Source organism: Liolophura sinensis, chromosome 7, assembly GCF_032854445.1.
Source record: "Liolophura sinensis isolate JHLJ2023 chromosome 7, CUHK_Ljap_v2, whole genome shotgun sequence".
NCBI lineage: Eukaryota > Metazoa > Mollusca > Polyplacophora > Chitonida > Chitonidae > Liolophura > Liolophura sinensis.
Window position 1 is genome coordinate 59,287,315 of NC_088301.1, and position 27,859 is coordinate 59,315,173.

The 27,859-nt window shown below is 39.8% G+C and overlaps 2 protein-coding genes across 2 annotated transcripts; one reads left to right on the forward strand and one right to left on the reverse strand.

Moving 5' to 3' along the window:
• Positions 1–1,774: 1,774 nt before the first annotated feature.
• LOC135470453 (histidine ammonia-lyase-like) lies at positions 1,775–17,647 on the forward strand. Its single transcript, XM_064749410.1, is given in 23 exon segments — positions 1,775–2,112; positions 8,399–8,465; positions 8,659–8,689; positions 9,064–9,138; positions 9,450–9,522; positions 9,756–9,822; positions 10,154–10,191; positions 10,892–11,017; positions 11,291–11,430; positions 11,888–11,935; positions 12,131–12,182; positions 12,797–12,892; positions 13,188–13,283; positions 13,595–13,653; positions 14,151–14,244; positions 15,137–15,186; positions 15,351–15,429; positions 15,672–15,757; positions 16,040–16,130; positions 16,133–16,176; positions 16,315–16,424; positions 16,646–16,715; positions 16,922–17,647. Coding segments are annotated over 23 exon segments (1,974 nt in total). The 5' UTR covers positions 1,775–1,880; the 3' UTR covers positions 17,072–17,647.
• A 1,590-nt stretch (positions 17,648–19,237) lies between these two features.
• Positions 19,238–24,789, reverse strand: LOC135471079 (probable imidazolonepropionase). Its single transcript, XM_064750126.1, has 8 exons — positions 24,420–24,789; positions 23,703–23,809; positions 23,333–23,397; positions 22,659–22,936; positions 22,051–22,276; positions 21,502–21,720; positions 20,867–21,027; positions 19,238–20,173 (listed from the first exon to the last, which is right to left on the reverse strand). The coding sequence occupies exons 1-8, from the start codon at positions 24,557–24,559 to the stop codon at positions 20,083–20,085; spliced, it is 1,287 nt and encodes a 428-aa protein (XP_064606196.1). The 5' UTR covers positions 24,560–24,789; the 3' UTR covers positions 19,238–20,082.
• Positions 24,790–27,859: the final 3,070 nt, after the last annotated feature.

Here is a 27,859-nt window from a genome sequence, read left to right on the forward strand (position 1 = left end):
GAATTAAACAATGGCACGATGGTGCGAAGCGATGGCACGGAGCGATGACACGATCGTACCATCGCTTAAAAAAAAGAGAAAAAAATGTAAATGTCGTATATGCCTGTCAGAAAAGCTCATCCACTGCAGAAACTATACGCAAGAAGCTATTTAATTACAAATACTTCAATGCAGGTTCGGTTGGGAGAATCTTTTGGAACTCGTGTAGCTCTTTGAATGCATGCTCAGGCCAAATGCATAGTGCATGTATATAGCTAGGGCCTACATCTGGTGAGGACCAGATCTGCCAAGATGATCCTCTCTCTTTTATTAAAAGCTACAATCGGCCATATGTGATCATCTCGCCCAGGCGTATGCCTTAATTATCCCAGCATTTATGTATAGTTGTGCAATAGAATATTAGGTCCCCCTATAGGCAATTCTCCATAGGCCTATACACATACAGATCCATTTAAGCACCTGATTCTGTGGCACATGTGTTTATTTATTTATTTATCTGATTGGTGTTTTACGCCGTACTCAAGAGTATTTCACCTATACGACGGCGGCCAGCATTATGGTGGGAGGAAAACTGGCAGAGCCCGATGGAAACCCACGACCATCCGTAGGTTGCTGCTGACCTTCCCACGTACGGCCGGAGAGGAAGCCAGCATGTGTTGGACTTGAACTCACAGCGACCGCATTGGTGACAGACTCCTGGGCCATTACGCTACGCTAGCGCGCTAAACAACTGAGCCACGGAGGCCCCCGTCGCATGTGCTTTAAGGACAACTTAGCTATCTTCACTAAAGATTTATTAATTTTAATTAGACGTGCTTGTGCGTGTGTTGGATCTCAATTCAGAGAAAATTCTAGGCATGTGATTGATCAATCTGCCTTGGATGAGCTGGTCGACAATGTATAGGTCAACAAATTTTCTTGCCTTATTTTCAAACCGGTTTTAATGATTCAGAAGCTAACAAAAAGAACATGTGGAAAAAAATTCTCGTAGCATCTTTTTTGAGACAATTAATTGTTCACCCTTACAAATTGATTCGAAAATGACCAACTAGCAGTTCACCTAAGGTAAGTATTTTTCTCTGAGGTCAATCAAGGTCCCCATTAGAGCCTCATGCTCTTCTCATCGTGTATGCCGCGACGCCGATCACACCGCGTCAAAGCGTCCATGAAAGTCCACAATGAGCGTTGGCTGAAGTACCAGTAATTGTCCTTAATGCTCTTCATTGTGATAATATAAGTTATACCAGCGTGTAAATTGGGTATGGTGCAACTTGTATTATCTGGCAGTAACAAGGCTGTCTTGCATTTATTCTTCAGTGGACATGTGATAAGCAAGTTGTTGGGTATCAAAGACATACAAGTCAAATTTTATGAACAAGTTTTTATTTTGTCGATGACAGACGCTAAGAATACAACAACAACGAGATCCGTTTGGGGGAACTTCTTTATATGTAGGCATTTGTATTAAAGGCATTCGTCTGCGTTCATGTCGTATACATTTGGATGACAAACAAGCGGCTTACGTAGAACTAGTGCCTGGAAATTTATGCATATGGTACGGGATATGTATGTCTTAGAGATTTAGATCAGCAATCAGCATTGGATACAAAGGGTGTGTCAAGGTGCATGCATTTTATTGGCTGAATCTGGCTCGAGCAACATGGGCGGCTGTTCTGCTTCCCATGAGTCGCATGACAAACTTGAGCATGAGATAAGCTTAGTGCCTGTCGACATTCAGATATACACCTGTAACAATCATATAGGTGTAAGACACCCTAAATCCTCGTAAACTGTACATATATCCCACTCTCGGTGACCCGCGACTTTAACGGTGCCATTAAGTTGAAATTCATCCAAAAAAGCAATCGTATCTTCTCCCGATGAAGTTTTCCGTGCGAGTGCGCGGGGACTGGTTTGCCGTACCCTGCAAAGGCATCGAAAAAGTTCGCTGGCTTGGAGAGGAAGCGTTGAGGCGGTATTACAACTCTAAAAGCAACTCGGGACATGCCATCGAGCGGGTGTTTGAAGTAAGGAAAGCCAAAGGAGGGGCAATTCTTGATCCGGATGACCAGACTGGACATGTTCTCGACGACAATGAATTTGTCACTGTTGGTACGTCTGTTTAAAATATATATCTGTGGTGATGTATTTAAAACTGTTTAACGTGGTTTAGTATCTCATCTTTACTGTTGGACATGTGCCTAATATAGATAGTCACAAATACTCCTTTCATTTCCAAACTTCCATGGGTATAATATTGTATTCCTCCCTGGCTTGCTTACATATAATTGCTGTAATTATGTAGACAGGGCTAGAAGGAATGCAATCGTATACCTCATAAAACTGGAATTTAACTTCGTGTGCCATGTCCAATTTCTCTTTGGCGGGAGGGGGTTGGAAAGAAACGAAAACCGTTTAATAACTATATATTAATAACTATATGTAGTAAAATCATTAGTGCACTGTATATAAAGGAGCCAGTTTACGCAGCCATTTCATAATGATCATGATTTTGGAGATTTTCAACTTCTGTGAAGAAAACATTATGTCCACATACAGTAACTCCGGTATTGGCACAACGCAAATGTATCACATTTTCAAATTTTGCTGGCACAACACGTCGGATCGATTGCCAGACTGGATCCATCCATGATGCATTACACGACCAAGATGAGGATGAGAGCAGATATGTTGTCACTGTAGTATCTAAAGTAAATACTAGCCGCTCCCTTATTACATTGTGGGCAATACACGAGAAAGTAGGAGTCATATTGTGCGTAAGGACTAGAATATGTTACGTCATATAGCCTACAAGAAGCTGCAGTGTGAGATATCTGCATAAATACTACAACTGGCGCCTAGGTAAAATCATAGACAGCGGAATTGTCCGAAAGCTAACGGGAAGTGGGGCTCTTTCTAATTACTCCCCAATTCAATTTTACTTGACCTAGCGCGTATAAGGGTGTTTCCAATGCTACATAGTGAGGAAAATCAGACTGATTACGAATCTGTAACTTAAGACAGAACTTTTGGTGGAAAGGCCACTAAGACAATTGCAATTAGCGCTAAGTAAGGATTTATTTGACATAAAACCTATAAAACTGAAATAAGATGTAAAATGTTGAGCATGGTCTAAATAGCAACAATCGTCAACTCAAAACGAGATTATGTGGCGAAAATGTCACTTAAGACAAGGTTAGAGTCAATTTGCAACGAATGACCCTTGATTCTACTAGTTAACAAAGATCCCATAGAAGTGAAAATTGGTGGAAAATGCAGAGTTTGATCTCGTCATCAATAATCACCAACTTAAGGCAAGTTTATGTGGTGGAAAGGGTCACTTAAGACAAGGTCAAAGGTCAATTCGCAAATGATGACCTTTGATTCTACTTTAATTGACATACATATTGGACCTGCACTTCTGAACACGGGTGGAAAATGTAGAGTTTGATCCCTTCATCAATAATCACCTCCTCAAGACCAGCTTATGAGGTGAAAAAGTGATTTAAGACAAGGTTAAAGGTCAATTGACACAGAATGACCTTTCCATGTTAAAGGTAGGATTCTACCTCCATGCTTGCCATGGAGCGATGATGTCATTTTGTACTGGTACGTCATTCATTTGTCGTAATGACCTAACTGTGTTTTAACACAGAACCTACAAAACTTGAAACTAAAGGAAAATGTAGAGTCTGATCTCTTCATCAATGATCACCAACTTAAAGGAGAAGAAAATTTAAATGTCAATCAAATATCATTGAAAAGAGTATGCATTTCCTCGCAGGTGCATGCCATAAAAAATTCTAATATGTACCTCAAGTTGATAAATTATAAATAAAGTCAACGCCAAAATCCGCTGTGGGCGACTTCGTTTTGCCTAAGAACTAGTCCTGAAGTCTTCTGTGCTAGGAGAATTGCCGTCGGAAGCCGCCGAAGTACAGTTCGTACATTTCCGGTAGAACTCTTCTCCCCAGAAGGTAGCGAACAGTACAGTTTAACCACTCTCACTGGCTGAGAGGCAACACACCCCCAGCATAAATTACAAGGCGTTAAAGATGGAGGAGGCCATGTACTCAGCGATTTATGCCAGCTTTGCCGTTTTCAGGCTGTACGTGTATGGCGAGGAAAAATCGCAAAATTATGCAGCAGGCACCATCAGATAGAAAAAAAATGTGCTCTTTTCAGCCTATAGTGTCTTGTTTTTAAGTTTTCTTCTCCTTTAAGACAAGGTTATGTGGTGGAAAGGTCACTCTGGGATTAAAAGACGGAGGGATATGAAATTCCGCTGTCAGAGCCCCGGGCAGTGGCGCCACAAAGTCTGGGTAGCGCACGGCAAGCCAGGAACTTCGGGAACTATCGTCGGCTGCCGGAGTGAGCCGATGTCTACACGGAGAGAACCGATGTCATATCCGACAGACCTGATGAATACTGTCAACACGCCTATTGCCATAATCCAGATAAGATAAGGTGTCGAGAATACGCTATTTTGACAACAATCTCGATCATACCACAAGAAATAAAAAAATATTTTCGGCGGTAAATACTCGTCGAATTCACGCCGGTTGGATTAAAATGTAAGCAAACATATACAATACTGACCTCAGAAACTTTTTCCGGAATCTGGTTCTTGACTTTAGGCGTATTTTGACCGTTCTACAGAAAAGACTAAGCGATTCTAAAAGACGGATCGGAAGCTAGAGGCCTTGTGATCTCCTTAGTGACAAACGGCGAGGGTGAACAAAACGGTCCTTCCAACGTTATTGCGTAGAAAAATGTTGTCAGCGATCTTGTATCCGTTTTATTTGTATAATTTTCAGTTTTCTAGTTTGCCTGGGTATTTCTGCAGAGCTTTCGTGATGATAGCGAAGTGGCAAAAAGTGACCTTTTCCCCAATGCTTTAACATTGGGCGGCAATTTTGTTTTCGACACGAAAGGGTGGTCACATGACCCACAATTTCCGAACCGTCTAAGAGAAGGTCTTGAAAATTCTGTGGCTGATGAGTTAATCTCGTGAAGTCTCGGACTGTAGCGTGATAAAGCCAAGCGAGTGCATGGTTTTCAAGCCTGACTGAGGGAGAACAATAGAGCTTCATATCCCTCGGTCTCTTAATCCCAGGGTCACTTAAGATGTCAAAGGTCAGTTGCACCGAATGACCTTTGATACTACATTATTTGACATGGATGTTTAACCTGCAGAAGTGAAAGGTAGTGGAACATGTAGACTTTAATCTATTCATTAATAATCACCAACTTAAAGTTCTAGTCAAGCGAAATTACTTGTCGACAAAAAGTAAAAGTTTGGTATATGGCTTTTAAAGTGAGCAGGTTAAAAAGTTGAGTTTTTAAAACTTTAATGTTTTCTTTAGTGTGTTTTGTCAACATTTGGATTTGCCCCAAAACCCTTTTGCACAGTTTCATGATGGATTAAGTTTCGAATAAATACAACACAGTGAAAGTATCACGTATTTGTTATACTTATCATTAAAAAGTGTCTGGGTGACAAGAGACAAGGCTAACACACTTTAAGCTATTCATACAATAAATGTACTTGGCTTGAAGTTATACACATGCAGAAGCTCTAAGAATTTGACCTCAAGGAAAGATATTCCTTAGCTTGTAATGTGAGCAAACGATGAACATTGAAAGATTATAAGGTTTGAAGTACGCCGTGAACTATGAACTATAGATGAAACAAGGCAAAGTTAAGCTTGTCAGTACTTGGGCGGTATTCTGGACTATAACAACATATCAAAGTTATGATGCTCGCCCCTCCTCCCCCCAGTAATGGCACAAACTGCCCACCGTGAACTTGGAATGGAACTACCACCACTCAAAGCTTTGAAACGGCAAGTGTTGCACCTAACAGAAGTAAATTGAACCTTCTGTACTACGAGAAATCGATTATTTTTATACTTTTCAAAATACATGTATTAATAATATTCATGCAGCTAGATCCAAGGAATGCCAAAGAAGACGGTGAAAATTATTGTCATTGTAATTCTTGATCATAACTGACGTGATATAACAATATTCTTTCCCAGGGGTCATAGGCGCCAGAATATTTTTATGCTACGCTTTAGGGGTTCTTGTTTTATGTGAGGCTCGATCTCTAATAGGGCGAGTTACAAAGTTAACCATTCAATATCACACCATCTCTCTGGAATATGCCTTGTTTTCTTTTTAAATAATTAACTGCCTTGTTCTTTTTTGGAAATGGAGCACACTAATGCGCTACACGCAGTATGAGGAGTGACCCGAGGAAGAATGTAACATGTAATATATATACTCATCCAAACTTATGTCCAACAAGTACATAAACAATAATTTCCCCAGAATGCTGAGGGTTAGCTTGGTCCAGGCGACATGTTGATGGCAATCCATAACTTGAACGCAATCCGTAAATTGAACGATGCTGAAAAACGTGACTCGGTAGCAGAACGCGAGGCTTTAGCGTGCGTTTGGGCTGTAGAAAGGTGGCATAGTGTTACATACATACCTATGGGGTGGACACTTCTTATTTGCGAACTGACCATCAAGCCCTGGATACACTCGTCAACGTCAGGCTCGGGCCACATGCCCATTGGTATAGCTAGATGGAATGCCAAGCATTATACAGTTCAATACAAACCCAGGGCTCGAAATAAAGTAGCGAATGCTATGCCAGTTTTACCAGCCGAAACGAACGATAGTCGTAGGCCTAGTGTCAACGTTAATAGCGAAGTCAATGGTTTTCGTGAAACACTCTTGGAAGACACCAGGAAAACTGAACTGATTTGCAGCTACAGTTGCAGGTAAGACTTGTTGTCTTAAAGGCTATATCGAAAATGGATGGCACAGCAAAGGCAAAATTCGTTGAAAGCAATGCTAAGCCGTGTTTCTCTGTACGAAATAAGCTGTGGGTCACATCAGATATCGCGTTGTGGTACTTAAATCTCTAAAGGCTATTTATTGGTCGTCTAAGATGGACATACAAGGCCGTGACGCTGTCAGAAATTGTTCCGTTTGTCAGATAAGTAACAAAACTAGTGTTAGTCACATCGGTCGGATGTAACCTGTGCCATTATCAACTAGCCCATGATTAAAACTAGGAACAGATATCGTAGGACCGTACCATTCCAACGAGAATAGGCTTGCTATCACTCTGATAGATTACTACAGCAGTAAATGGCCAGAAGTTTGCTTTACACAAAGTACAATAACAGACTAGGTAATTTACGTTTTGAGGCCTGTGTTTTCTCGCGAGGGATTACCGGAGGACGTTGTTGTATACTGACGACGGACCACAGTTTGATTCGTATGAAATTGAAACGTTTCACAAAGATAGAATAATCAAACACACTCATTTTGCTGTTTATCATCCCGAAGGAAATGGAGAAATCGAACGCCCTCTGTGAAGCTGTCAAAACTGCCAAGATTGTAGGAGAACCAGTCAAATAGTGACACAGAGATTTTTAGCTGCGTACAGGTGCACATCCCATCTCACAACAGGTTATGAACTTCCTGTTTTATTCCATGGTCACTCGTCACAGGAAAATAAATCTATACTTTGTCCATGCTACCAAATCTTCCCTTCTTTAAGGAAGAGAAGATGGTGCACAAACTCGTGGAATCCACACAAGTCAGAGACACTACAGTCGTCAACAAAGGCAAAGGTGCCTTTAAACCAGGGGATTTAGTTGGAGTAAAAATACGGAACATATTCCAAAGGGTGAAAAGTAATATTTACATACCCATACAGATAACTGGGAAAGTAGGACCAAACATTTATGCAACTGTTGATGGGAAACATGGAACGTTCAGAAATTAGTTAAGTTCTCAGGTTCTTCCATTACTTCTCCAAATCAAAGTCTTAATCAGCTTGATTTTTATGAATCTGATGTAGCACAGCAGACAGTAACTCACCTGAATAGATCAACACGGACTAGAAATCAATCTGTCAGGATGCAACATTATGTGAGATATTGAGAATATTTTCTTAAATAGTTGTACAACATTGCGACAAAGTAGATTTATTTAAAATATTTTAAAATTTTATTTCAGTAAAAGCTGTAATTATTTTAAAACAATTAAAATTTGCTGCAAATGCCTGCATTGCTTGAGTTTGCTTCTTTGAGAATAATGTCCTATTGTTTATGTTGAAGTAACGCCTTCCTTTAGCTCAACCATTGTTATAAACTACATGCACGGATGGCTTGCATGGTGTTTACATGAATAAAGACTGCTCGAAATATGCAACGCAATGTCAACAGCGCATTTATAAAACTAAAAAGAATAAAAAAGAAAATTAAACTGGTTTTTAACATGCACCACACAGACATGAACTTCTAATAGTTCATAAGTTTTAGATTAAGTTTATTTGTTCAAGTCTTGATGGACGGTATTGTTTTCTCATTTTCAGTACTGAACAGTGATATGTCCAGTCCTGCCACAGGTCCAGCCGAAGTTGTGTACTTTGAAGAAAAAGTGTATCCTTTATGCCACTAACACTGTGTAAAGCAGTCTTGCTGGATTAAATGCAGACATATACAGCCATATATATGCCTGCATATTTCTATTTATTTTTTTATTAGATGTTAACAGGCAAACTTTTTCAGCATTTTCCTTTTAAATTAACCTCTGTACTTTATGTCAGAAAATTTCCCATAACTATCAAAACAGACCAAAGGAGAACCAGAAAATTGCAGTGGATGTGAGTGTATAACCGCATATGTATCTATTATAATTATCTTATTAGTGTCTTATTTGTGAAACTCGAACATTTCGCTATCGATTTACAGTTCAAAGGATTTTATAGACCACAAAAATATATATAGAATAGCAGAAAAATTGTTTTATATATATCCCAATGGTCGTTTTGGTTTAGTAAACGGTAAACCCTTTATAATCCCTAGATAAAGCCAAAAATATTATTTTTAAGGCAAGAAATGGAAGTTTGAAATGTTTCTTTGTATATCTTCAAAGTATTTTACCACAACACAAGAAATCCATCTAATATGATCGTGATCTTTGGTGTACTTAGCATTTGTGGAATGTCTCATGGAAGGAACTCCGATTTTATTGCAGTACATGTCATTGGACGGTAACAGCTTATCCACGGAGGATTTGGTGAAACTTGGAAAAGGAGAATTTCTAATAAAAGTAAGTTGTGTAAAGGCACGTTGATATGTGGTGAGACTGAAACGATTTGATCAGTGATATACTGGGACTAAAACGATTTGATCATTGATATGTGGTGGGACTAAAATGATTTGATCGTTGATAATTGGTGGGACTAAATAGATTTGATAAATGATAATTGGTTTGACTAAATAGATTTGGTCACTGATGTGTGGTAGGACTAAAACGATTCAATATAACGTTTTATTTTTTCACATGGGGCTGTATCATGCGAAAATCTATATTTCTATATATAGTCCTCAATTCTCATTAAACCAAATGGTCTGCCGCAGCTGACAGCCGACGCCGAGGCTAGTGTGAACAGGGCCAGGGATCTCTTGGACAAGATTCTGGAAGACAATACAGGTAAAATATTTAAGTCATCGTTCAATCAAGGTATATGCTTAATTAACTGATGCATGTTCTTTCGCGAGACAATACAGCATATCTTCTTAGTTTTCGCATAATCTTAAAATGTAAATATTCAAACTATGCACAAAATAGTTTTATAAAAACGTTTTTAAAAATACCAAGCATATAAGAATACATAAACATGTGAATAGATAATGAACACAATAATTTTTCCCCTCTTCATTCAGCTGTTTATGGAATCACAACTGGATTTGGGAACTTTGCACGTGTCTTGATAGACAAAGATAAACTGGTGTAAGTTTGGATATTTTTTCTTCCCTCGACCATGTTAATTCTGTTGTATGCAGAGGTACATAACTAAGTTATTATTGATTCATTATCGATAATGATAGAAGGTTACGCATGCTTTGAAATCGACTTACACTGTGCTATGTCGATTTTCAAATTTATTTTATGTGTTGACATTTACTTGACAAAAATAGCCTACAGCAGATCCGTTCACCATCAGAAGAATACCGTTTATGGGATGAGATGTATATATACACTATGAAACCAATTAAGTGCAAGAAAAAATAAACATCAACTTTTGCAGAATCAATAGCATTACATTTATTTGGCTTTTCAGAACTCTTCAAGAAAATGTCATCAGATCGCATGCTGCAGGTAGGCAATATAATGGCAACTGTGACATGTCGGCAATTTAATGAAAACTGTGGCATGTCGGCAATATAATGACAACGCTGGCATGTGGGCAATATAATGACAACTGTAGCATGTCCACAATATAATGACAACTGTAGCATGTCCGCAATATAATGACAACTGTGGCATGTCGGCAATATAATGGCAACTTTGGCATATTGGCAAAGCCATTCTGATCAGAAGACATGCAGCCATGTCACGCATCCTATCCCGATATGTTGAATAGTGATATTAAGCATTGAACCAATTGTTTGGTTGTAATTAAAACCACAGGCATCAGATTTGTATAGCCTATAGGCTGGACTGTGCATCCTTTTGCATTGTTTTAATGTTATTCTATGTTAATTGTGAGACTTTTGAGTAAATTTTGAACCAGTTTGTGACGTCTAATAATTTGTACTTAATATCACTACATTTTGTTCCCCAATTTCCACGTTAGCTATGGCTCATGTAACTTGCTTCTATTTAAGCATTTATATGAGTAGTTGGAATAAAACTGTAATGTTCTGAGGTAAATTGACAAGAAACCGTATTTCACCAGTTACGTGTTGCCATTTGCCCATTATCACACTGTCGTATCTGCTCTGGTTTCATTCTCTATGCTCTAAGTGTTTTGTGACGTCACACACCTGAAAAAATCGTGTTATCTTCTGTCCGACAGGCGTGGGACCGCCCTTATCACCTGAGAGAACCCGGATGTTAATGGCCCTCCGGATTAATGTGCTGGCCAAGGGTTACAGCGGTATCTCTCTGAATACCCTTAACCGTGTCATAGCAGCTTATAACGGTAAGTTCCCCATATAGGTAACATACGCAATTGTCCCTCTTCAAAATTCTGTGGTATTTTTCTTCTTGTCTTGTTTTATTATAATTATAAATTATAAAGAAAAGAAAAAAGTTCACTTGATTCTCAGCAAACACTCCCGAATTTTTGCGAGAAGAGAGGCAAAAGGTAGCAATCATAAATCATATCTATGCACATGTACACTCTGTTCTCGACACATACTCGCGAATAATCTTGTGTTTTAACTTTATTTCGTCTGCACTTTTGCTCACGCAGCTAATTGCCTACCTTGGGTGCCAGAAAAGGGTTCTGTGGGTGCCAGTGGGGATTTGGCACCATTGGCACACCTGAGTCTTGGCTTAATGGGAGAAGGCAAGATGTGGAGCCCGAACAGTGGCTGGGCAGATGCCAAATATGTAAGACTGCGTCACCGACAGATTACGCCCCAAAAATATCTTCTTGTATTTGACATTTACATATGTTCACGGCAATATTTTATAGTGTATAAGGGATTTGAAGGTAATGACCGATATCTTAAAACGTCACCTGAAGAGGTTAATGACCGATAACTTAAAACGTCACCTGGTGTAGATCTTTGGCAGTTTGTTTTCATTATCAAAGTGCAGCTATAGTGGTCATACAAATACATATGTATATGTAAGAAACACAAGTTTAATTTGTCAAAAAATTGTATAGAACTTACATGTTCTTTTAATCTTCGCCAATGCACGAGTCATTTGTCCAATCTGAACCTGTCTTGTCTCAGTGGACAAATCATACAGTTTTATATGTTACCTCAAAAATTTAAAATATACTTTATAAAAATGTAATATACACTAAATATTTTTTTTTAATCTCTTTTAAATATTTTAGGTTCTTGAAGCTAACAACTTGGAGCCAGTCTGTCTCGGTCCGAAAGAAGTAAGCAGTTTCAATATTGGAAGTTTCTGTATAGAATATATTGTGCAGAAATATGTGGAGAGTTTGTCTTCTACATTCCACACATTTTACATTATAACAATATTATTATCGTCATATCTTTTTTTGTGGAGATTCCCTGTATGTATAATTGTATGGATATACTATTCACTCCGCCCATTGTTTTCTGTTATGCAGGGTATTGCCTTGATAAACGGCACTCAGCTCATCACATCCATAGGAGCAGAAGGTAAACATTCGCGTTGAAATATGCTCGATGAAGGTGATTTTATATTTATAGAACTTATTCTGAATGGAGGTTTACGCCATGCTCAAGAATATTTTACTCATACAACAACGGTTTGCACTATGGTGGGAGGAAACCGGGCAGAGCCCAGGGAAAACCCACAATCATGTGCATATTGCTGCCAGACCTTCCCATGTATATGACTGGAGAGTAAATCGCCTCAACTTGACAAACTTGTAGTGACTGAACTGATGAGAGGCTTATTCTGCTGTGCTAACAGACTAACCACTAGGCCACGGAGACCGCAGTTATTATAAAACTAGTGTTCTGGTCGCAGAAAGAGGAGGTTGGCGCTAATTCAGCTTTCACTGGTTCGGCGGCGGCTTTGTCATGGTGTTTATCAAGTAGGGGGCGGTGGTTTACTGCGGGCACTTGGTAACTCCGGGTACTCCGATTTCGTCCACCCGTAAACCTGACCACCGCCAAGAAATTAAATCAGATCACGGAAGTGAATCTCTTTCATCCTTTTGAAACAGAAACTGTTTTTGTTCAAGTCAGTTGAAACAAATGAAACTGAATAGAAAACCAGTGATATTACTGAGGGTTTTTATTGACAGCCGTGGAACGAGCGGAAGCCATATGTCGACAGGCTGACATTGTTGCTGGTTTAACACTTGAGGTTCTGAAGGGATCCACCAGAGCCTTTGATGACGGTAAGCTGGTGCATCTGTACTGACACATTAGGTATAGTGCTTGTCCAAAACTACCATACGTTGTGCCTCACAATGTATGCTGTTGTAAGTATAGAGCTGTATTGTTTGTTCTCATTCATGAACCTGATTGTGCACTTTGAAAATCCTTTCAGTCGGGTGACACATGAGTTGCTATTTTTATTCAGATCCATGGCATATATTATTCTATTGCCTTAGTTATGTGAACATGTGAACAGACTGAATATCATCGAATGCATACGCGTGCAAGCTAACATGATGGGTTAACATTTTCAAGATATCCATAAAGCGAGACCTCACAAGGGACAGGGTAAAGTAGCCGGCAGACTGCGGTCATTGCTTCATTCCGATATGCACCCATCAGAAATCGCAGGTAAGTCATAATATCGGTAAACCCTTTGAGTGATTGGTTTCAGTCAAGATTAACTCTCATCCGATTCATATATTTCCAGCTCGTCAATCAAATGTGGCCTACCTGCATTGCTGTAGGGTTCATTTTAAACCTTTTGTAAAGCAAGCCAATTTCGGAGAATAATAACATATCTTTTACTGAACAAAGCCGAGGTTAATCGTTGGCAGAAGTCTTGAGGTTATATGCAGTACTGTATAACAGTTCTGGAACATGCCTTAGAACCAATGTCTATGTTAATACGGAAGACCTACCTGTGTCGACCCTTCTTGCAGAAAGTCACCGATTTTGTAACCGTGTCCAAGATGCATACACACTCCGATGTTGTCCACAGGTACTAAACTTATTTATTCTCTGATCACAACTTAATTTAATCTATTATGCGAGTTTTTCCAAAATTTTAGGCAATTAGGCAAATAATTTACATACAGCACTCATGCGCTCAACAGACTGCTGGCTCCAACGTGATGTTAACTGCTTGCGTTATCCTGGCAATTCATTAATCTGTTCTGCTCACTAACATTTAAGATTCTTTCCTTTGTGTGCCACAGTTACCATTATATTATAATGGAATAAGCGAACACGGTAACAAATTTTCAGACATCTGGTAATTGATTTATTTATTTGATTGATTTAAAGTCAAAAATTTTCATTTAAGGCACCTTAAATACAGCCACAAAGTATTCAGAATAATGATTGGCGAAGACGGGGTTATGTATGTGAAACCTTTCAACGAAAAACCGCTATGAGCTGCATTCGATCGTTGGTTACATGTAGGTTATTTAGTGTCTAGGTGGCTCCTTTCCTCTTAACCCTGCTATTGGCTTACAGGTCCACGGGATCGTGAACGAAACCATTGACTTTGTAAAAGGTGTCCTGACAACAGAGATTAACAGCGCTACGGATAAACCCTGTATCCTTTGTTGTAACACAGACGGCGCTCGTGTATCCATGATGAAAGGTATCGCCCACGCCTGTCACTCAGCACACTTACCCCTGTGGCTTTTTGCTTTCAAACAGCGTGAAAGTGGACCACTCTGTTTGAAGCTGTATATTCAAAACACTATAGCAATTAACTTCTTCGCTTTCATAAATATTATGGCCATATTACCAGGTACACCGAATCCAGTTCTCAAGTCATCCTAAAACAAGTTTTACCTAACATTCATTCTTTAGAGGGCACCCCTATCACTCCCACGTGGCGATCTGGGTAAGGTTGTTCAAAAGTGTATTAGTTATTACCGGTATTAAGTCATATAAAATATAATTTTACGATAAAAAAAACAAAACAACAGAAAACAGCAACCAACACAGTTGTACCGATACCAAATGGAACAGCAGCAGATATAGTTCATATTTGATACACTGCTACACAATAATTTTTGGGCCAAGTACAAAACCGAAAACTTGCCTAAAGGTAAATCTGGTATTAAGAAAGTTTTGAACACCGGGCCATTCAGTCCTATAGTTATAGGCACATTCGTCACAAATGATGCCTAAGCCCACTCTGTGTTACAGTATATATAATGACAGAAGGGGCGACCGGTGATGAACTGTTTCCATTATGGTGAGCTGAGCGCCAAGGGCTGAAGGATCACTATTTGTCACATATGATTCATGTACCTGAAAGACCCACGATTTCACCCTTATCTCCGACTTTATGATGTACGCCAAGATTGGCATTCCAATGTTGTATTGTGCCAGAGATATAACTTATTAAATACAGTTGTATCCTGCTGTGTGATTTCCCATTGTCATTATCCTGTATTGCATACCGTACCTTAACACTATTTTTTACCAGATGTATTTCCAGAGAGATCAGCCCATTTTATCCGGTGGAAATTTTCATGGAGAATACCCAGCGAAGGTTGCTTTGTGTTTCCAAAAAGTTTGAGTTACTCATCTCTCACAGTTTATAATTGAAAGAACGCGAGTAGGACCTTTTAAGTTTAAGAAAGACGTTGGAGTGGATACTCAAATAGGTTATGTTTTGATCATAAAGAAAGATGATACAAATGTTTTATTTCATAGGTGCTTGACTATCTGGCTATCGGTGTACATGAACTGGCGAATATGAGCGAACGACGGATTGAAAGATTAGTAAATCCATGTAAGCACACGATTGTCCTAAACTATATGCTATCTCATTTCAATGGTGTTTTCGTTTTCGAGTGACTGTAAATCTACTGGTTTAATAAATTAATCGTCGTCTAAGAACACCGAATATATTAGCATGGAGAATGTTGCAAAGGTTATTCAGTTTGGATATTTATGAAAAAGCCAAGGATGCATGGCAGCCGTTTAAAACTGAAATATATTGTTCTAAATTTTAATAACTTGTTTTGTTTTCAGCACTTAGTGAATTACCGGCGTTTCTGACTAACAATGGAGGCATAAATTCCGGATTCATGGTGGCACATTGTACAGCAGCGTCTCTTGTTAGTCAACACAAAAAGCTAAACACTTCGATAATAACTACTAACAAAGTTGTAGTATATATGTACAAAAATAACTGCTTACAAAATGTCGTGCTTTTTATATGGTTATATTGAATAAATATTTGAATCGTATTTGTGGTTATAGCTCTCTTGTACGTGTATTAGCTAAGCCCTTTAGTAAACATCACGTTGACTCGGACTACCGGGGTATATACGTTTGATATTAGCAGGCATTCTGAATTCTGATTTGGAAAAGTTTCCTTTTTCCAATTCATTGTTGCAGTTTCTGAGAATAAAGTGTTGTGCCACCCTTCATCCGTGGATTCCATCACTACAAGCGGAGGAACGGAAGACCACGTGTCTATGGGAGGTTTTCTGCGCGAAAGGCACTGCGCGTGGTGGAACACGTAGAACAAGGTGCTCATATAGACTCATTTAGGCAGTCATTTCAATGTTGTATCTAAAGAATAAATTGTCGTTTGGGCGTAATCGTTGCCTGAGTGAACATACTACGCCCCCCATCTTACATTGTATCACAGTGGGTTTTGTTTTCACAGTGCTTGCAAATCGAACTCTTGTGCGCATGTCAAGCAGTGGAATTTCTACGACCCCTCCGTTCGACGCCGCCGTTGGAAGAGGTGTATAAGCTGGTCAGAAAAGTGGTGGCGTAAGTGTGAAATATTCAGTTTAATACTGCTGGTAAAGGGAAATGTTTTGTGGATGTTTTAGCAGACAAAGTTGTTGTTTAGTGCGTTTGTTCGGGTCACAGATATATTTATCATTGGTAAAAATTGAGACAAGAAAATGGACCGAAGAATAATTAAGATTACCTGTGATGAATGAAAGATTTCTTAATTAAACTAAAGGGGACTTTCTTACCTTAAGCAGGCCTTGGGACAATGATCGTTATATGGCACCTGACATTGAAGCTGTAACAAAGCTACTACAGGAAGAACAGGTAAGACCATTAATCTTCATATTTATATATGTCGTAGATTCATTTTAAAGCTCAAATTTCAGTCGACACCTCAATGTGTGATAACTTATAAAACGCAAAGCAGCCATTGGGGCTAAAGATGAATACGTTCACCATGTCCACTGACTTACTAGAAAAGGGCATTATTGTGCATTTGCATGGTCATTGATGTGGTATGTCTGTTGTAGGTTTGGCGGGTGACGAAGCCTTACATTGATAATTACGATTCCATCCAAACCGTCGACATGCAAATTATGTCCCCAACAACAACAGTCTTGGCGGCACCAAATGGGCCTCCCCCAAGACGCAAGAGGACTATCAGCAACCGAAGAAAATAGGTGGAGCTCACATACATGAGAGCAGGTTTTGGGGAAAGACGAGGGGCCAAGGCCTACAGATTGTAAATAACCTAAAATTTCGCCCCCAAACGTGCGTTTTAGGGGCAAATAAGTGTCATAAAATATTATATTTGCCCACTAGGGTATCACCCTATACCTTCTAAACCAACCTAATAACACCTTTCTAAGGTCAACTTTCGGTGAGAAAAAACTTAGCAACTTTGTCATGGAAGGAATTTAGGTCCGATAAACAAGAGATTAGTTGTGTATCCTTAACTTAGACAGATCTTAGGTAATCTGTGATACATTGTGGATATTTGAGGTACAAATCCATCTGCAAAATAAATGACTTATTGTTGTGTGGAAAATTTCATTTGTTTCGTAATAACGTATAATTAAGGCTTTTTAGTGGCCTGTGCTCACCTGTCCGTTAGAATTCCGAAAACAACATTTGTTTTCTTCTTGAAATCATAAACAAAGATAGACCAATAGAACATCCGATGGAAAGTCATAGAAGGTTAAGTAATCTTGAGTATTTGCATCGTCAGATATTGCATAGCTCCGTAGCTATAAGACAGTCGTAAGAGTTGTTTTTGTCAACAGAAATGTTCATATTCTGTATGCATGTAGTTTTGTTAAAACATTAAAACTGTTACGAATACAATGAAGGGAAGTTTGATAGGCCTTGTCATAATGCATTAACACATTTCGTCTGGCCATATTTCAGCACGGCTCTTATGTATAATCTTCATGACAATTGTGCCCATCATGCACGATTTGCTTCCGGCCCCATTCAGATCGACATATTCGGTTTTGACGTGCACATTCACGAACAAGCCAATGATATCTCTGATATTGGAGTTTGCTGAAGTGAACGAACCCGGGCATGCACGACCCTGTTGATACCACCCCCTTCAACAGGTACCTGACAAACAACCTGACGAAAAATCACAGCCGACCAGCAACCTCTCTTTTTATGTTTACATGTGTATGGTGGCTGTGTATACTGTATATGATTTCGGGTATTTCATTTATATGTTTGATTTGTGTTTTACGCCGTACTCAAGAATATTTCATCTATACAACTGCGACCAGCATTATCATGGGATGAAATCGGGCAGAGCCCGCGGGAAACCCACGACGATCGGCAGGTTGCTGCAAACCTTCCCACGTACGACCGGAGAGGAAGCCAGCATAAGCTGGACTTGAACTCACAGCGACTGAGGTGCTCTTGGGTGATTTTGCTGCACTAGCACGCTAACCACTAGGCCACAGAGACCCCTGTATGGTTACCGTCAACCATCAATGTGGATATATTAAGAAACAAAGCAAAGAAGTTGTTAAACACTTACATGTATTTATGTATACAATTGGGTTCAACTCTATAGTTAAGAATATATCACTTATAAGACGCCAGTTATATTAATAGGGGAAAGAACCCAGTTATACACAAGGAATAGCACCGTTCTTCAGCTGATAACTGATAAATCCTCTGACCTTGAAGCTACAAAAAAACCTACATAAGCTGGATTCAAACACGAGAACGCATTGGCCAAGAGGGAGACTCCGTGGCCGAAAGGGTTAGCACGCCAGCGCGGCGCAATGACACAGTGGCTTCGCACAAATGCGGTCGCTATGAGCTCAAGAAAGAACCCAGTTGTACACAAGGAATACCACCGTTCTTCAGCTGGTAAATGACAAACCCTATGACCTTGAAGCTACAAAAGAACCGACATAAGCTGGATTCAAACACGAGAACGTATTGGCCAAGAGGGAGACTCCATGGCCGAGGGGATTAGCACGCCAGCGCGGCGCAATGACACAGGAGCCTCGCACAAATGCGGTCGCTATGAGCTCAAGTCCAGCTCATTCTGGCTTCCTCTCCGGCCGTACGTGGGAAGGCCTGTCAGCAACCTGCGGATGGTCGTGGGCTCTGCCCGGTTTCCTCCCACTATATTGCTGACTGCCGTCGTATAAGTGAAAATATTCTTGAGTACGGCGTAAAACACCAGTGAAACAAATGAATAAATAAATACTGACCAACAGCAGATTGGCTAGACCAAGAGTGTGACTTTTGGGAATGTGCTTCAATAAATGCCATAGTATGTTCACACACAACCATACTATTTTTATAAGAAATGCCGGATAAAAGCATTGGTTGTTTCCTGATTCCTTATAATATAATTAAGACATACAACATAGAGAGAAAACAATACCACACCTTAGACCACTAGGCTTCTCTTGGTTCATGATTCTTGGAAACATTCACAGATAAACCTCTCCTCTGGCAAACAATATGAGAGTGAGAACCTGCATGGGATCAGTCATGGAAGCGTAGACATGATCCTGGCTAAAGTGAATATGTCATGTGGCCGTACATCCCTAGTTATGTGTCATCAGATGTCTGTTTTCACATTGCCCTCGCTGGTTCACAAGTTTGAATATTGTATGTGTTACAACATTCAAAATATAACACTGTCGTCGCTGCTTCCAAAGGCTACGTGTAACCAGACTCCAGTTGCCACACTGTCGTCGCTGCTTTCAAAGGCTACGTGTGCCCAAACTCCATTTGTCAGGCTTTCGTCGCCGTTTCCAAAGGTTAGGTGTGCCCAGACTCCAGTTAACACACTGTCATTGCTGCTTCCGAAGGCTAGTTGTGCACAGGCTACAGTTGCCACACTGTCGTCGCTGCTTCCACAAGCTACGCTTGACAAGACACACACTGTCGTCACTGCTTCCATGTCAGTGTTTTGTCTGCTTCGTGTCATGCGTTCTAATAGTCCATAATCAATATCTCCATAGTGTTTCTAAGAACTCCACACAAGTATCCCAACTAGTATATATACTCTGCTTCTGCATACATACCTCATTGGACAAGAGGTTAATCACGTGATTGCATCCACAGAATCAAGTATGTTCCGTATACCCTAGTCTATTTAGAAATATTTAGCATGTCCACGTATAAAGAAAAACCACTTGCATGAGACGCTGTGGTCACGCCTGATGAGAGTTTAGAAATTTTGCCAAACAACATTGCCATGAGTGATCACATACTTGATAAGCTTCTCCTGGCAGCCAAACTGGTATATAATGTTTTCCCATCTGAAAATAACAAGTATGTACGGATTAGTTAAAATAACAAGAATGTACAGATAAGCTAAAATAAAAAGTATGTACCGATTAGTTAAAATAAAAAGTATGTACCGATTAGCAAAAATAACAAGTATGTACAGATAAGTTAAAATAAAAAGTATGTACCGATTAGTTAGAATAACAAGTATGTACAGATTAGTTAAATTACTCAAGTCAATAATCAAAATCAACTACAGAATAAGGAGATAATATAAAAGGAGATAATGATGTTCTGCAAGCGATAAAGTGACACAGAATGGCCTAAGCTTAAAATCTTAATACAGAACAAACTGAATCATTGTTTCATAATTACAGTTTCTTTCATGCACCTTCCTATATTACTAATATCGTTCCATTAATACTAAACATATACATACATTAAACCTGCGGATGATTGTGGGTTTCCTCCGGGCTCCGCCCGGTTTCCTCAGATCATAATGTTGGCCGCCGTCGTATAAGTTAAATATGGCGTTATATAGTGAGTAGGGCGTAAAACATCAATCAAAAAATAAATAAATATGCATACAGTAAACATATAATATTCGATGTTAAGGAACAACGATCAAGATCCTGCTAATTATCACTTATATAGGTACACTGGTAACAATTACTCAGAAACAATGAAAAACGAAAACAGCATACAGCATAAATACGTAAATATACCTGTCCGTTTCAAGTATGACCATGTTTCCTACTTTGCCGACCTCCAGAGAGCCATGCGTGTCTTCCTTACCGAGAGCGGCGGCCGCGTTGATGGTCGCCGCGGCCAGAGATTCGGACATACTCATTCGGAACAAGATGCAAGCGAGATGCATTACCATTGGCTACCGCGGGAATCAAACGGAAAGATAAAATATAGGAGACAAGATTAAGTAAGTCTATAACTGTGATAACTAGGGTACATAGACATTGTGCAGGATTTCAGTGATTAAGTTTGATTAGCGACCTACAATAACAGACGGTCAATGCTCTGGCTTTACTCTTTATGTTGTTGTCTTTTATCTTATATACATCTGTCAGTGTATAATAAATCATGTATAGATATAATTACGGGTTTCATATGCATAATACGGGCCTATTATTGTTGCAAATCCGTTAACTTCGTGTCATTTGTTGAAAGGGTGAGCAAAGATAATCTTACAACAATTGCTCGAATCTCTTTGACTAAAGGGAGTATTATGTAAACAAGTTTCAATAAACAGCCGAATTTTTACCATCTCTATACATTAACTGCTTCTAATGGACTTAAATATGCCGCCGGAAGTATTGCACGCAAGTCGAGCAACATTTAATCCTACCATAGAAAGGCAGTATGCATTAGGGTTGAAGTCTGACCCAAGTGCTACGGCTATCCCTTCGTCTATCATTTTGCGGACAGGTGGAGGTTTGAGCCGGAGGATGTAGGCTGTAGTGGGAAGAACCACTGCTACAGATCCAGACTGCGCCATTGCTGATATACCATCATCGGAGATTTCCTCCAAATGGCTTATAGCCAGCGCTCCTAGATCTGCACCCATCTAAAATAGAAGGATTTTGGAAATATTAAACAACAGATAGATTTGGGCCAAAAGCAAAAATACCCATACCCAATACATATGCGGAATTGGCATATAGGTCCAACTCCTAAACTCCTCATTAATAGAGAACCTGTTCCACCTGGAGTAAATTCGGGATTTAGCTATGCAATATACATTTTTCCCCTGCCAATGTGATGAGACATTTTTGCTGGCAAATTGGTAACGTATTACTCATTCACTGCAAGTGTATAGCGGTCATTTCAGCAATATATGACCAGAGTCGCCATTGGTAGAGGAAAAACATCCCATTTGAGAACTCAGAATACTCGCCTCAGCAGATTTTAGTTGAGTTATCTCCTCCCCATGAAAATTCAGGTTAAGACCAATCGATTTTCCAGCCTGCAATATTCTGCCAGATTGCTGCAGGTCAAAAACTCCCTTTTCACAGAAAACGTCAATGTTGTCAACTTTCAAATCGCCATTATCCATGAGGGACTTCAAGCGCGGAAGTTGGACATTGAGTACATCATTTGTGGCTTCTTCTGACGATTTGCCCCTTAAAGAAAAAAGCCGAAATTTTAAGACAGGCAATATTTGTAATTGCCTTAGAATAGTGGGAGAAAGCATGTAACCTACACCTTGTGAAGCATGACCTATACCAAAGAGTACGGGTAATGCTACATAGTGTTTCTCAATATGTCTGTGCACCAACAGTTTACTGGTTCATCTATATCCATAGTACTGAGAAATATGTATTTATATATAAATAATATAAAAAGTTAGATAGATCCCTCTCTATCTCTCTCTCTACCTCTCCCCCTCTTCCTCTCTTTCTCTGTCTCTCTCTATCTTTCTGCCCGTACACTGTAGCTTTAAATTGTTACCCTCGTGGTTACGTAACTGGTAATAGTCCAAGTCTTAAGCTATCGGTTACATACTTTGGAACAGCGTGTGCACCCAGGAACGTGCTGGAGATGTCAACCGGAAGTTCCATCCTCGCTCTGTCGATAACACGAAGTTGTTTCAATTCCGTCTCCGCTTCCAGCCCGTATCCGCTTTTGCACTCCACCAGCGTCGTCCCTGCTTGGAGCATCTGACGCAGCCTTCCGCACAGGCCTTTGAATAGTTCGTCGTCCGAGGCATTGCGAGTGTGGTCAACAGTGTAATGGATACCTCCTCCCGCTTGGTGAATTTCCATGTATGTGGCGCCTTCCAGCTGCAGGAAAGCATGAGTATGTTTCTTCGTTTTGCCTCATGTTTTATGAGGCCATGCATTTGTGTTATTCACAAGGTTGGCTTCCAATTGATTGCACGTATATATCTGTTTGTTTTTTTACTGTAAGCTAAAGGAATGTAAGCTAAAATAAGAGTGATTTTGAAGAAGGCCTCAAACCATTAAGCAACGGTTGATAATGACATGGTTTACGTAATTCCAAATTGTCAAATCCAACAGCAAGGCCAAAGCATGTTGAAGGAATTATTTTCGCCAACACCACTGCATGGCACTGGTATATATATATATATATATATATATATATATATATATATATATATATATATATATATATATATATATATATATGAATGATTGGGACGAAGATAAGTGTTTTACTTTCATCGAAAACTCGTGAAGTCTGTCTCCAGCCCACACTGGGTGGGTGTGTGCATCAACGAAACCTACAAGATGACACAGATTATTATACGGGAAGTTTTGTATGACATGATCAACTGTGTGTACACAGAGAGACATATACCGGTGTACGCTGCTGTATGGAATATACTTTTTTTATTTCGAAACAAGCAATGAATACAGCGAATCTTTATTAAAACAAAAATAACTGCGCTGCAACAGACGCACACAGTGGTTTCCTTGACACTTATGCTCTAGGTCGGACAACGTGGATTTATTTATTATATACACAAAATAGATCCCATTCTGAACATAGTAGACATTTGCTAACATTTTCATAGCATTGTCTTACCTGGTATAACACAATGACCAGTGGCGTCAACAGTGTTTTGAAATTGGCAATTTCCATATGCCCGGGCGATCACGTCGTCATAATCTATTCCCTCAATCAACCCTTGTCTTCAAACAAGTAACAAGAACATGAAATGAAAGGCAGTTGCTGTGAGTGAATCACAACAGTCAATGATTCCCAAATAGACTAGCAAACTCGTGCCCTAGGAAACATGTAAATTTTTTTTTGGCTTGTAGTCGAACAGATTCATTTGGAATATACAGAAATCAAACGCAGGTGGTATATGCAGTACAGAGTAGGTCTATATACATAGCCTATGTTATACATTGAACAGCTATACCTGAAAGGTAGGCTTATTCAGTCAGCTAATGCCTTACGCCCGTAACAAGCAAGTGCAAACTTCAGTTTCACTCTTTAAGTAAGGTAAAAGGATGAAGAAATGTTCATCAGAGGTATATACTGCCAGTGGCTGATAGGGTAGGGCTACACTGAGGTTATATCATCTTTTTGCCTTCGCATTTATGAATCTATAGGAGAAATGTCTGTGGATGTTACTTCTCTCTTTCTCCTCATTGATAAGGTCGATATAGAATTCAATTATTTGAATACTTTTTCTTACGACTACTATTCAGTTGTCGATATGATGAACCTTTTCTTAGTTTTTTGCCATTTTAGTTTCGGGTTTCTAAGGCAAATTTTTACTGGTCCTCCACTTACGCATCTACCACCAGACTTAATCCTCGACCCTTCTCAGCCTGCAAGACGTCCACACACCGCATGTCGGATCCGCCCAGCTTTCCCCTTCCTGACGAGACAGTGACCAGCTGGGAGGCCGAGTGAACCAGCAGCTTCTTCATGGTGAAACCTCTTTGACGATACAAAACTACAACTTGTCACACTTATAGCCCAAGATGCCTCTTATGTCTATGCCTTATATTCCGACTTACTCCAGACATCCAACTATGATGGACCAATTCACGGGATTAAATCTTTAGACATAACAAATATTACGAGAAAAACTGTTGGCTATCGTGCAGATCTCTTTAGTCTTGGTGAAACATATCCCGATAGTGTTGTTTACGTCTCCGACATCTGGACAAATCCGTGTGAGAGAGAATACCTGCACCGTGGTAGGTGTCGTCTACCTGTATGATATGCCAACATCCGGCCATATCTCTGTAATCAGCCTTCTTGAAGATAATGCTGATATATACAAACCCGTGTCAGGGCTGTTGAGATAACCCCTGACACTCCTGATCTAGATAATTTGTTGTTCCGACACACGTGTTTACACCTATATATGTATTGTATACAGCTGTTTAGGCCTATATATGTGTGGTATAAACGTGCTTAGGTCTATACATGTATCCTTGTACGCCCCACCCTTCGTGGGTCAATGGTGACAACCATGTGGATGTTTGTGCAGGGTAACCTTTGCTGAATACCACAAGCATTCCACCAATGTGATGTGCTTATCCGTAGGTTACACTTCAGAAAGTTCGTCAGTAATTTGCCAAAAGCCTGTGGTTTACCTCATGCACTCCAGTTACCTCCTTAATTGAATAAGTAGTTATAGTCTTGAATGAAAACGTTCACCACTGAACAAGGCAGTTCCAAGTGCATTCTGGAGGGTGCAAGCGTGGCCGCGAGAAACCATTCTTCACAAATTCCTAGGGTTTGTTGATTTGTCACTTCGGTTTCTGCATGATTCGTGAGATCACAGTTTAGTGGCTCCTTATAGCAGGCTGCTCCCAGAGCCCAGACAGCTGTAGTACTGCCTCACGGGAACGCTTCACACGATGCCTGTCCATTCACAGCATAAGCCTATACAACCCATCTTTATTTAATCAAGCTAACGATATACAGTTATAATGTTGTGTCAAGGAATAAATCAGATCCGAGCTGACATAAAACCAGCGAGGAAACGAGGAAATACACACGATCAATGATTGGCTGAAAATGCCTTGGCGGAAATACGCCGGCTGCAATGCCATTGGCTGTCGTAAAAGTAGGATTCTTAAGACTTTTAAATGTAGAGTCAAATATGGGTGATTACGAAGCATGTGGCAAGTATCAACCTTGCTGACAGGGCGATGATACAAACAGGACAAACATAACTTTGTCCGTTCTCCGAGTATCACCAACCTTAGCTGTGGTGGGTGTGCCGTTCTTTAAGTTTTAGGCATGATCGACCGCCGGTTAAAATCCCGATGTACTGCTTACTAGACAAACGCTCTGTAACGTCTCGGCCACAGAAATGTGTATTACCCATGCCTAGCACTGTCCATGGTTAACGCCGTGAATTAGTGCTCAGAATTAAATATGTATCTAGTCATATCTAAACTGGAACGATTGACAGGCTCTGATTTGGTTGATTGATGTTCAATATATCTTGCATGTATCTATTCAAAGACGGTTAACGGTGGAGAAAGCCGGATTACCCGGAGCAAACCACCGAACTATAGCAAGTAACTGACGAACATTTCAACACAGATTTTGACCCTTACAATGCGATCTTAATGCTAAGGAATAACAAGAGTTCAGGTGAACACAACATACGCCCCAATAAATGCATTTGTTTGAAATGTATAAAATAATACCAGCAGCATTGTGGCGAGTATAACCCCTGAGGGGAACCTTCAGGGGTTATACTCGCCACATGGATGTTGATCATAGGTATGTTGTTACCATGAAAACCGCACAAGTGGATAAATGTGTCCACCACAAATGAAAACTTTATGCGGAACACAGTTGGAGTTGTATCCCGGACACGAAATCATTCCTATTTATATAGTATATATATGGAAAACAGCTACCCGGCTCCCATGACAACGGCGAAAATGGACAAATGTAAGTCGTGACAGTTCGTCCTCTGTGTATCTATGTATCCACAAAAAAATAAAACTCTGCATGGAAAACTTTCGGAGTTGTAGTCCGGACACGAAATCGTATGTTTAAATAAAATATATGAGGAAAATGGCTATCTGATTACAATGACAACCGCGAAAATGGACCAATGTGAGTCACGACCCATCGTAATCTGTGCATCTACATTTATGTATCCACCAAAAATTAAAACTCTGTGTGGAAAACTCACCCACGTTATTGCCTGGACACGGAATCATATATGTCTATATGGTATATATAGGGAAATTAGCATTCTAGTAAAAATGACAACCGCGGGAAAAAAACATTTTGTGAGTCGCGACCCGTTGTCTTCTGGGTATGTATATATCTACCAAAAATCAAAACTCTACTCAGAAAACAGTTGGACTTATAGCCCGGAAACGAAATCTTATCTATTTATATAGTATATACAGGGAAAATGGTAATCTTGTAACCATGACAACCGTGGAAATGGACAAATGTGACTCAGGACACATCGTCATCTGTGTATCTATGTATCGACCAAAAATTAAAACTGTACATAAAAAGCGGAGTTATAGCCCGGACACGAAATCATATCTATTTATATAGTATATACACGGAAAATCTGGCCACCATGACAACCGCGAAAATGGACAAATGTGAGTCGCTATACGACTCTGTTTATCTGTTTATCTGTTTATGCATGTATCCACCATAAATGAAAACTCTACGCGGAAAACAGTTGAGGTTATAGCCCAGACACGAAATCATATGTATCTATGTAGTATATATAGGGAAACTGGCGATCTAGTAACCATGACAACCGCAGAAATGAACAAATGTGAATCGCGACACATCGTCACCTGTGTATGTATGTATCCCGAAAATGGACAATATGAGTCGCGACACATCGTCATCTGTGTATGTATGTATCCCGAAAATGGACAATATGATTCGCGACACATCGTCATCTGTGTATGTATGTATCCCGAAAATGGACAATATGAGTCGCGACACATCGTCATCTGTATATCTGTGTATACACCAAAACTTAAAACTCTTCTGTTGATAACTGTAGGAGTTATAGCCCGGACACGAATACCGACGGACGGGCGGAGAGATAAACAGACGGACAAAATCGCTAAAACGTAATAGGCTCCGCCCAAATGCAGGGGGTATATAAAAATGAACTTCATGTAATACTGTTTAAATTCACAAAAAAAAACTAGGTATCCACCCTTCACTTCCCCCAAAGACACAGAGACTGGTGGAAACAAAGTAGGATGGGA

Bases quoted from the DNA above. Each gene is read 5' to 3' on its own strand.
- LOC135471079 (XM_064750126.1), bottom strand. From the start codon at position 24,559: ATGAAGAAGCTGCTGGTTCACTCGGCCTCCCAGCTGGTCACTGTCTCG. The intron at 21,028-21,501 runs GTAGGATTAAAT...TTCCCGCGGTAG, and splicing joins ATGCATACTGCCTTTCTATG to CCAATGGTAATGCATCTCGC. The intron at 20,174-20,866 runs GTATATTTACGT...TGTTATTTTCAG, and splicing joins GTCATACTTGAAACGGACAG to ATGGGAAAACATTATATACC.